The sequence below is a fragment of the Anneissia japonica genome, unplaced genomic scaffold (assembly GCF_011630105.1).
Source record: "Anneissia japonica isolate Jap-2015-1 unplaced genomic scaffold, ASM1163010v1 scaffold287736_len1891122_cov214, whole genome shotgun sequence".
NCBI classification, from domain to species: domain Eukaryota; kingdom Metazoa; phylum Echinodermata; class Crinoidea; order Comatulida; family Comatulidae; genus Anneissia; species Anneissia japonica.
This window is the reverse complement of record NW_022756106.1, coordinates 46819-58885: the sequence shown is the minus strand read 5'-3', so window position 1 is coordinate 58885 and position 12067 is coordinate 46819. Positions and strand designations below refer to the sequence as shown.

General features: G+C 33.6%; 2 protein-coding genes across 4 annotated transcripts in view; one reads left to right on the top strand and one right to left on the bottom strand.

Moving 5' to 3' along the window:
- LOC117123947 (bromodomain adjacent to zinc finger domain protein 1A-like) overlaps positions 1-3900 on the top strand; it is a 21376-nt gene extending 17476 nt beyond the window's left edge. For both annotated transcript variants that reach the window (XM_033270045.1, XM_033270044.1), the window contains 2 exons: positions 435-592; positions 1434-3900. In XM_033270045.1, the coding sequence (XP_033125936.1) occupies positions 435-592; positions 1434-1727 (452 nt within the window). In that variant the 3' untranslated portion in view covers positions 1728-3900. The remainder of the gene's footprint in view (positions 1-434; positions 593-1433) is intronic.
- Positions 3901-4130: 230 nt separating this feature from the next.
- On the bottom strand, positions 4131-11972 carry LOC117123949 (beclin 1-associated autophagy-related key regulator-like). 2 transcript variants are annotated; one of them, XM_033270046.1, is made up of 11 exons: positions 11778-11972; positions 11164-11229; positions 10835-10877; positions 10566-10647; positions 9845-9943; positions 9213-9342; positions 7679-7869; positions 7031-7187; positions 6515-6605; positions 5997-6082; positions 4131-5576 (listed from the first exon to the last, which is right to left on the bottom strand). In XM_033270046.1, the coding sequence occupies exons 1-11, from the start codon at positions 11948-11950 to the stop codon at positions 5222-5224; spliced, it is 1473 nt and encodes a 490-aa protein (XP_033125937.1). In that variant the 5' UTR covers positions 11951-11972; the 3' UTR covers positions 4131-5221. The 2 variants fall into 2 exon arrangements, with proteins under 2 accessions (XP_033125937.1, XP_033125938.1); XM_033270047.1 differs by having other exon boundaries at positions 7679-7866.
- Positions 11973-12067: the final 95 nt, after the last annotated feature.

Genomic DNA, 12067 nt, shown 5'->3' with positions numbered 1-12067 from the left:
CTAACCCAATTCTCTACTGAGTGACTATACTTCTAGTACGTTTTATATATGTTTATTGTGAATGGATTTGAACATATTTAGTACCATATGAAAGATAATGAAATAAGCTTTACAAAGGTGTTTTTAAAATTTATATTTGATCAATAGTTTTCAAGAGAGACTCAATTAAAAAAGATGAATATCATTCCAGTTTCCGGAAATTCCACTAAAAACCTGCATAGTTTACACTTCCTTGCCGGTACCTATATGCAATTCAGCACAATGAAGCGGCTAGTTATGGGTTAATCTCCTAGTCCAGCAAAATGTACTATTTTTTCTAAATGTTAATGTTTTTCGTATTTTAAAGACAATTTAAATTTACTTGTTTTTTGCCTATCCATAGGCATACTATTTTATTTAATAAAATGTTATATTTATTATTCTATTTTCTGCAGAATCAGACTCCGAAAATACAACACCGCCACGGCGCTTGTCCGTCGGACGTCGAGGCAATGAGGATTCCCAGCAAATGAAGCTATGTGAGCAGCTGTTTGCTGAACTCCGCAAACATCCTGAAGCTGGTCCATTTATGGTAGCTGTCAGCAAGAAAAGTGTAAGTAGACAAGAAAGTATAATACATACTCCATGTATTGCAATACATGCCATCGTGGTGGGATTCAATATTTCGACATTAATTATGTCATCATCAGTAAGTAGACAAGTGTCGCACTCCCTTATAATTGACCCTGCCTTAATGGAAACTGAACTTCTCATTTTCACATTGAACCCATAAACCAACCTCCATTTACCTCTCTAGTCCCTTTGTAAATATTTTCATTTACGTAATAGGCGTATTCGACTGGCCTGTTTTGAGCAGCTCTTTCTACTCAAACTGCACATGTCGTATTCGACTGGTCGCACGAGAAGCACGAACTCCTCACAAGAACGAGTACACTCCGAGTAGTAAATCACTCCTCGGAAATGACCATTCGAATACGCCTACTGTATGTAGGCTATATATTTTTTAGTGTAATTGAACTGCATATTGGCTCTTGAGGTGCACTTTTAGTAGCATTAAATAAATTTGAATTGAATGAATTAAGTTGAATTGTGATTTGGTGGTTAGAGTGCATACCTAGGGTGATAGGTGCAATCAATGTGAAATGCCAGAATTGTTGTCAAAGCTAAAACCAAATTAATGAGCATCATTATGTGTTTATAATGAGATCAGAATGTAGAAAGACTGGATTTGTTAGAGGGCCTACCCTCAATTTTGTGAGTTTTGGTACGTGCAGGGCTGTAAAGATGTTTTTTATGGCTGGAAATAGTTGTTTCTCCCCACAATTACACTTATAATTTAATGAGTTTTTGTTTATAAAAGAGTAAAATCCTTATATACCATCAAGGTTTTCAAAACAAATATGTTAATTATGATTTAATACTTATTATCTCAGACTCCAGACTACTATAAAATCATCAAGCGACCTATGAACTTTCCAGTAATCTGCGATAAATTCAAGCTTTTCCAGTACACCAGCCCAACAGAATTTATAGCTGATGTTAGGCTAATATTCACGAATTGTGAACAGTATAACCAACAATGGACAGATGAGTACAAGAGAAGCCGAATCGTCTCGCAATTTTTTGAAAAACGTCTTAAAGAAGTTGGTCTGAAAGTTTCCAGTGGTAAACGCGATTCATTAGACTCGGATTCTGGTTCCACCAGTAAAAGGCCACGCCGATTTTGAAGCCATGGCTTTGTATTTCTGCGATTTTGATACTGTACAACCAAATTGTAAGCACCTTACATAGATAATATATCACCGCTCAAGCCAAAAATAGTTTATATAATGCTTTTTATATGGAAGTTTACTTTTCAAGTCGCACGTCTATCCAGCTGAATGAGTGTCTGTGTTGGAATTGATGTATTCATGGAGTGTTGAAACTGGTGTGTCCTATTTGAGCAATGCTACTACATCTCTATGTGCCGAAAACAGAATACTCACTGGCTTGCCTTGCGTTGACAAGGACTATTTTTGTCTCGAGGGGGCAGTATTTATGACATTCCAATTGATTTTATACCTCATGTTTCTTTTTTGTTTTTCCTTGATCGAATTTCAGAGCTTTTATGTCAATACGTGTTGCCATTGGTAACATATAAGTATATATTGTTTTGGCAGAAATTGATAAACAGGAAATTTATGAAAATTTGAAAATTGGCTGATAATAATGTTTTGGCTAAACATGCATTGTTACTTTTCTTTCCACTGTGCCTTTAAGGACTTAATATATAAGTAAAACACTAAATGTCGCCTATATGTCAAACTTGATTTGTTCAGTGATACTAGGGGCTAAATGGGTAGATTACCAGGGGGTTAGATTAGAAGTTAATTACTGTAGAGGATTACATGTGCAGCTAAATGTGTGCCTAACTAGAGGGCTGCATATTTAGTTAAATAGAGAGCTGTGTATGTACTGTACCTAACTAAATGGTGGGTGGGCATGTAGCAAACTAGAGGATAGCATACAGATGTAGCTAATGGGAGGGCTGCATGTGTAGCTAACCAGAGGGTGCTACATATGTAGCTAGGGAAGGGCGTGGCATAGGTAACTAAGGATTGCATAGGTAGTAGCTAAATAGAAGGCTACATGGTAGTTAATTAGAGGGGTGCATAGGTAAGTACATAGAGGTTGCATATGTAGCTAACTAGAGGCTGCATAGGTAACTAATGAGAGGGCTGCATTTGGTAACCAAGTAGAGGGCTATATGTTTAGCTACAGCATCTACTGTGACAGCATAGACAAAAATTCACATAGACTATTAATTAGATATGTATAGATAACTAATCCTGCCTAGGCAATATGAAACTTATACCAAAGACACTAGAAATACAAGATACTCTCTCCACAGAAAAAAAAAACTAATATTACTGAATTGTATGATGAGTAAAAAACTAAGTTTGTTTATTTTCCAGCTGTACACATCACCCCATTAAATGAGGTGCCGCATATGGCTGGAAATAAAGAAACTTACCGGTATGTAAATTGTCATTTTCGTAAATAGAACGGCGCGGTGTATGTCTGGGAAGGCGTAATAAATGTAGGGCGTATTTCTGCTTTACTCTTACTATGTGAGAGTTTCTAGTATCTTTGCTAATACAGTACAGTACAACAGAGAGGAATTGCATTAACAGATTAGTGACATATAGTGTTGTGTCATATTTGTTACTGATGTCTGTATGATTTGGTTTCAATTAAAAATTATTACAGTATTGTCTATTCCATTTTTGAGATCACACAATATTTATATTTCATTGTGTCTACCAATTGTATCTATTTTATTAAATGTTAAGATTATGTTTCGTACCCTCCGTAATTGAATGAGAGCTAACAAAGACAATTAATTACGCAGTTGTATGACATGTTGAGGCTTGGCTTCTCCAAAGTTTGCAGGCTCAGGAAGTATGAATTTGTCTGAATAAGTCTTCTTGAATGCTGTATGCTTAATATCAAAGGTCTGTATAAGGTTTATTGAGGGATGGTATTGTAATCAAGACTTTTTAGTGTGTGTACAATGCTGTATACAGAAAAAGTATTTTGAGATGTTATTAGCTCGGAGTATGTTTCGATTTATGATAAAATTGTAAAAAATACAGCTAGGGAATAGTACTATTAGAACTATGCACTGTATATTAAGGGAAAGTAATAAAGTTAATTGCAACGATTAGGAATAATATTGTATGCTTAAGGGGGAATATTCGTGCCAACAAAATTGGATATTTTTTCCTATTTTGTGATCTTCAATTCATTTTTAAAGGCAGTTTAGTTTGGAAAGAACTACTCCATTGCAAAGAGGGCAATTCAGTGATTTTGTAAATAATTAGTGCTACCATTAATAAAATATTTCCTTTGTACCTATGAGTTTTATTCTTTGTTGGGTTATTTGTGCTGTATTAATGTACTTGAATATTTGGTGCCAAAATTGCTTAGTTAATTTCAAGGCCCTAGTGGATTATCCACTGGACCCCCTGTCGAAAATCTTTGCCTTCACATAAGGCAAATCCTGGCAAAATTGTAGTATCCAGGGCTGAGCTGAAGACACTGTAAATATCCTACTCATCCTTCCTTCAAACAAAGACAAATAATATTAATAATATAATTAAAACTGATTTTATTCAAAACAGGTCTCAACATATCTATTAAACAAGCATATTTTAGACTTGCTTATTTTCCATTTAGAAAAAAATATATATAATTTTTAATTAAGCAAACTACAGAAGTTAACCAGGTTCACTCAACTTGGATCTGCTTGTAGACCTTCCATGCGAGGTGATTGAAAACCATTTGAATGTGGTCAAGCGTATTTTATATATGTGTTTTATATTTATTTGTTGAGGACCCCTTAATATCAGCTCTCCATTAATGGTGAGCTGCACAGGTTATCCTCATCAAATAAATGAATAAAAATAAGCATAATCACAAGTGTAAGAAATGAACAATAGCCTCTGTCCTCAGTGGCTTCACCAGCTTGGGTCAGAGTAAAACTACCCCCCTCCCAAGCCCATTGCATATATAAGCAGTATCCAAAGGTATTGTGATTGCCAATCTGAATTATGTGGTCTAAAAGCATAATTTCAGGATATCCTACGCCATAAAATTTCTACACATGAACCCCACGAGGAAATTTATTCTAGCGACCCTGACCAAGGCTGTACACAGCCCTTTGGTTCAGTCCCCCTGCCAGACTTCAATAAATTTCTTGAACTACCACTGCCTAGATTTTGTGAAAATAATAACCGTCATTGGTCTATATGCGTGTGATATCATGGAACATAGACACTTCTTTGAGTATCACTGTAGAAATTAACAGATTAGCATATAAATGTATATTCCTGGGTTGCTGGTGGAGTGTTAGAATGTGCATCTTTGTGAACAGCAACTTTACAAATAACTAATATTAAGAACATGAACAAATAATGCACATAACATTTCAAATTCTGGTAATGATAACTAATTGTATATTTAAACATAATTTATTGCTTTATATTTTCCTCCATTTTCAAATACCTATCACCTAGTAAAAAAAACTTTAAAAAATGATGTCAGCACAAGTTCCACGGAAGAGAGACATTTAAAACAGATCACAAACTCATCCAGTGCTCATTGTGTATATAATAGAACTCCCAGTCTTTAATTTTACACATTTAAAAAATGTTTATTAGATGAATAACAGAGGCTATCGTCAACTCTTATCTGGTGGTGAAGATGAGGTTGTACCAGTGGCAGCCCGCCACAGAGAAGCCATTGAAGCTGCTGCGGATGACACAAGTCCTCCGGCAGTGTGGACACTGGCGGTGACGTTCATACTTGATCGTCTTTGCGTAACATCCTGTTGGCCCAAGTTCATAGCCGATTGGCTGTTCGGGAAAGGAATGGTAACAATACTGGATTTGGGAACGTCTTCCCAGTCTTCAGTCTGTAACTCCGATTCATAGTCTATTGCTCCGGTGTCGCTGCTTTCAGAGTCGCTTAGGACTACCTCTGGAGAAAGAAGTCTGGCTTCAGTTAAGCTCACTGTCACATCAAAAGGGCCACACCTAGAAAAATGAAAGGCAAGTTTATTGTCCTATTCTTCATCAGAGGATTTTAACTACAAATATTAAGCTTGGCAACAGAAGGATCCAAAATAGAAAGTTAGAAAGGACATACTATACCAGAGGGTCACTGATGATAATAATAAGATTTATAAAGCACACATTTCCACTACAGTAGTGCTCAAGGCACTACAGTGATGTCTTTCTCACAAAAATGGGCTAATTGCACATTATTAGTTATTAGTTCACATTATATTTCCTCCAACCACCTGAAGATGGTTGCAATGTGAGGCACTATATAAATCAACAATTATTATGTGTATAAAGATGGGAAAATTAGACCTGGTATGGTGAGATGGGCCTAAACCAATGTTGAGATTATACCCAATTTAGCATTCTTGTTAGACACATCAACTCCCTTACCTTCCAAGATAGCCACTTGTTGGTTCTAGTAAAGTCAACATATTCCTTAGTGTTCCATATGAGAGGATTTTCTCAGGAGCTATCTTCTACAGAATCAAAGAATGAATGGGCTATTGAAACTGTAATTTAATATACATACTAAATCATTTATGTTGTATTATATACATTAATATGAATGTTTGTTATGTATGGATACATTATTAATTTGAAATTAAAGTTGAATTTCAACCAATCCTTATATTATCTTTGGATTTTATATTTTTATTTTATTCTGTTCCTTCACATCCAACAGCAAGTACACTCGCGACTTACAGGATGGACCAATGCTTCTCTAATTGAGGCTTAGGTAGTGGATTTGTTTTTAGTCATGAGAACAATTCCTGTTGTGACAGGAATTGAACCCAGGACCCTGGGATTAGAAGGCAAGCATCTTAACCATCAAGCTATTCGGCTCTACTCCACTGGAGTCCATTTTCATTCATTTTCTGAACTTTTTATAAAATATTTGATTACACTACCTGTGAGCTACATAGATACATGATATTTGCGTTGAGGTTGGCAACTGATTTACTGAACCTTGAAGGACTCATCTCTTTCCCACAAAACTCGCTAGAAGGATAAAACAAAAGTCAAATCTCCATTCAGGGAATAATAAAGAAAGCAACTGCATAACTACAGTACAAACAAATATAATAACAACAATAATAATAATGGTCGACTTATAGAGCACATATTATGGAGACCTCTATATGCTTAACATACACATTAGAAAACAGGCCAAGAAAGTAATACTTAATCCTACTCTACTGTAACTGCAGGGTCAGATCCAAAATCAATTAGCATTCTATTTTTTCTTCTTTCAGTACATGACATGCCACTGCATATATGCAATTTTGAGACTGGTTGCACTAGTAAGGCATACACAGACCAATCATATTGATATTCTATCAATGACTTAACTGGAATTACTGTACTGTACAATTTCATTCCTGTAGTTCAGGTCCATAATTTCAATTACTATATGAAATTCTCACCTAAAGCACAGCTTCCTGGGGAGATTAACACCAAGATAAAATGAGACGAGACAGACAAGGTGGGCTGTGAAGCAGAGAGCAGCACTCAGTTGGAATGCTGGGTTACGCAGCTCAACCTCTGTTCCTGGACCCCTTAGCAGAGGCTCATTCGTTTCAACTATCAAATTAAATTAATTAAACAAATAATTAACTAATTATTATTTTGGTACAGACGTTACTTAACTATCATAATTAACTTCTTTTTTTTTTGTAACATTTCATGAAAAAGTTACAAACACATCGACAGTTGAAAAAACAGGCAGAAATTTTAGAAACAATGACAAAAAACATTTCTCTTATACTTAAATTATCTTTTAACAATGAAGAAAAAAACCATGTTTCTTTCCGCTAATTAGGATATTTAACCCCTGGTAATCTCTAAATGAAACATCTAAAACAATTAAATTCAAGGTATGTATTGATTAAATGCTTTAGCAAAATTAATGGGGCATAGCAAAGGTACCTGTAGTTAGGTTAATTATTATTTTGGTTTAGTTATTAAATTAATATTTTGATATTAGTTATTAAATAATATGTGAAAATAAACAATAATTTTAATAATTAGAATCAAAAGAGTGAATATTTTATTTTATCAGAAAATAGACTTACTCCATGCTGTGTATGCCGAGTAGTCACCATTACCAGGCAACAAAACATCCTCATCAACTATCAAATATTGCACTTCACTCTGGTTCTCAGAGAATACCCATCGACCGCGCACAAATGAGGTTTGACGCGCATCTGCCAATGCCGCTATTAGGTCCTCTTTCCCTTCTTCATCTTCATCACTTTTCAGACTACTAAAAAAAAAAAATACATCTGGTATTGTTTTTAACCTTACGAAAAGCCCGCTCTTTGATATTGTCGCTTGGCCTGGGGCACTCGCTGCGGTCGTTGCGATTTTATGAAAAACGCAACACCGCAACATATCGTTTTTAACGGCAATCCGTTCAGACTGTTAATAACAAACAGCAGACGGGGCCGCGTCATCTAGTGCTCACAGGGAGTGGAGTTGTATTCGGTGTGCGACAGTCGTACACCCATCCAAAGACACAGTGAGTTCCCCGCTTAAGGTCGCACAAAATGAAAGTTGTAATCTACAATTGCAAACATCTCTGTATTAAAAGGATAGTTAATCAGCAAGACTTCCTCTAAGTATCACTTAAAGCTAACAATTAATTTGATCCTCTCAAATGTGATATTCAATATGATTATAAAAATTCATCAGGATTATTTTATCGTTCATGATATCAAATGTTTCTTAATGAAAATCCAATGATAAACACATACTTATTAGTGAAACATCGCTAGATAAAGTAAGTGTTTATCATTGGATTTTCATTAAGAAACATTTGATATCATGAGATATTTAATGTTTTAATTGAATTTCATAGGTTTTTCCAAATGTATGACAGATGGTATGTCTATAAGTTATGGTCATGCAGTTAATATGAAATAAACATGTGACCCTCACATGACGTATTTGTGAGATGAAGAGATGAGGGTATGATTAAAAAGTGATTAGAGTAAGATTTAAGGGTATTACACTGAGATTAACAGGGATTATGATTTTAAAGATTAGCAAATGGCATAGAACAGGCATATATGATTATTGGCTCACAAACAAGGCAGGCACAGCTAAGTGAAAATATTAATTCAAGAAATATGTTTGAGGTAATATCGAAGTAATCAGTCACATCAATAGAGTATTTTGAACTTTGTTTATATCATCATGATTTGATCAAAAGTTGCCTATTATAATATATGATTAATTTGTGTTGTGTGTAACATATCTAAAAGTAAACAGCCATGTCATGCATGCCTATTAACATTATAGTAAGAACTAGTAATAATTCTCGATAGAATCTCTAATAGAGATGTTAGAAAAGTTGAATAGGCCAGAATGTAACAAATAGTCACTTGTTACAGGATGGAACAATAACTTTACAACATTTGACAATAGAAACAGAATTGAACTCATATAAAGACTATAAACTAATAACTATACCTTGATACACTTAAATATATGCAACACTAAATAATTAAAAAAAAAAAACAACCCAGAAACACAGAAAACTTTTATTGGGCATCATCGTGAATGATGATAGTTCTTATATAATTACTTTATACATTTTCCCCTTACCTTCTTATTTCAGATATTGGAAATATATGTAGCACAAGTTGATTAACTCTTATTTTGCGTGTCTCACACAGTTCCTCCTCCCTTTCATCCAACTTGTGTCTCTTATCGCTAAGGTTTTCTTTAATTTGTTCTGAGAAAAATAAAAATTATTTTTTACATAAATAAAAGAGCAACACAGTCAACAATAACAACAATCAAAATATGAGTGGTGTAGGCTTGGCCATATTAGTCAAAAGTAAGGAGTAAGTGTTATGGCTAATAGAAAAACTTAAGTAATAGGCATGGAAGCCTCATACCTCTGTGGAGTAAGTGTTATGTCTATTAACCAAATTAGTCAAAACTAAGGAATAAAGTGTTAAGCATTTCTATCATCATGGAAACCTCCTCAACACATGCCACCCCAGCTTAAACACACATTCCTTTTATCTCCAATATCAAGAAATTAAAGTCAGGCTATTGAGTTACAATTTTTTTGATAACCACCCCTTTTACCTCCAGTTTTTTATTATTTAAAGATCTGTATCTCATTAACCCTTTCTGAGTTTTTCATCAAATATGCTTTTTATGTCTTAGAAAAATCTGTTGACATATCAAATTTTTGAGCCTGACTTTAATATTTACCATTACCATACCTATGTATTTTTTTATCTTGTCTAGTTTATGACGGTGACTTTTGGCTCTTGATTCAAATTGTTTCACCTGTTCACTCACTGCATTTAAACTTTCTTCATCTGTTACAAGCAAAAAACATTACAACATTAAGTGCATAATGGCATAAGAAAAACAATATAATATAATTTCTTTTTAGTTAAAAATATATAATATAATTAATATATATATATATGTATATATAAATATATATATATCAATAATATATTATAATAAAAGCAATATAATATATTTGTTTATACAATATATAATGTATATTATATATATAACAATATAATAATAAAAACAATAAAATTTAAATTTGTATTCAGTTTAAATAAATCAATCACATTCTTAAGTTACATCCACACTATCAAATTTTATGTGACAAATAAATGTGATGTGCCCATATATGGGCATGATGATGTAATATTACACCCAAATATGGGCATGTCACATTTATTTGTAGACAGAGCTTTAAAATCAAGGATGATATTTCTTATAAGAATTATTAAATTTACCTATTCGTATAATGAAAGTAAATTATCACATTATTATATAATCTCAATGCATAATAAACAGTTTTATTTTCTAGGTTCTTCATAGATTTGTAACACACAGGCTACTGAGAAACCATAAATTAAATGAGCATTCCACCGGTATTCGTCATTGTGAATATTACTATATTGTAATTTCCAGTTGTACCTTTAGTCTTCTTGGTTTTAATTTCTTCAATTGATTTTTTCATAAATTCTATTTGCTGTCTGAGTTGTTTCACCTCCCACTTCTGTAAAACAGAAAGAATATAATTCCTGATGATTAAGGTGCTCGTGATTCTACATGCAGTACTGTTGAATGTAGGTCAGGTCAAAGAAAATTATCTACTACAGTACTACAGTATTATTTCTATCATATTGTTTTTCTTGCTAATGTTCTTAATTATTCAAACACAGTAATTTCCAATAAAAATATACCTTGGCTTCTATTTTTAATTTCTTGTCCAATTCAGTACACAACCTGTAAAGATGTTTTAGAAAGATTGATACAATAAGTTATTCATTTTGATGTGTAATACTAGGGAAGTGCTATACAGAATAACTACACATTTATTATTATTATTATTGTATATTTATATAGCGCATATCTAAAACTCTATGTGCTTAACAATTCCAAATTAATCATTATTTATTTTATCAATGATATCATTATCATTAATGATACCCATTTACCTTGCTAATATACAGTATATAGTATGATACATCATTAATTAACACATGAACTGGAAACAATTAGTTTATCTTACTTCTGATAGATCCTATTATGTTCCCCTGCCTTGTACCTTTGGTACCGTTCCAACTTTTCACGGAACCTGTAGTTAAAAGTAGTGTTGTTATATAATTGAATATTAATTATTATCTTGAGCAGAGTAATAATAACTGAACTTTCACTTATTATGTATTATAATCAGTAAATCTGAGAAAAAGAAATGAATCATCCTTTAATATATTGTTAGGGTTTGAGCATTCCTTCACCTAACTAATATGAAGGGAACTAACTGCCTATGTGGCTTGGGGCCAAAACTAGTATAGGCCTAGCTAGTAGTGTATCACTTGACAATCGTCAAGAAAATAGCCATAATCCCATATTCATGGTTGTCAGCATTGCAATAGATAGACCTTTAAAATTGTAAGAAGGTTATGAACTTCATCTTCATACAATGCAAATTTGGTTTTACATGACAACACAGTCTACATGTCTTGGTAACTAGGCTTAGGCCTAGCTTAACCAAAAAAGAGCATTATTAGTACATTAATTGGTCCCTGCATAGAGGTCCCAGGTAAAAGCTTAGCAGACCGTGACATCAACAATGCAGAAGCCTAGCCTAGCCTTCCGTCCCGCTGATGACAACACACTTACGTTTCACAATCATCACTATTCGAACGAAAATAATTTCCTTCCTGTATGCAATTCTGACAGGTAAACGGAAGATGTGTTGTATTACAAGATGGACAACGTTCAAATGCAATTTTTAGTCCTCTGTTTAACTGATATTGATATTCTTTCAAAGCATCATCACCATTTAACTCCATCGCATATTACAGTAGACTGTTGTTTTTGTTGTGAAAAAAGAATTATGGGATCGCTTTCATCATCTCATCATCAATATTTGCGTCCCAATGCGTCATACTTTGATGACAGTACAGTAC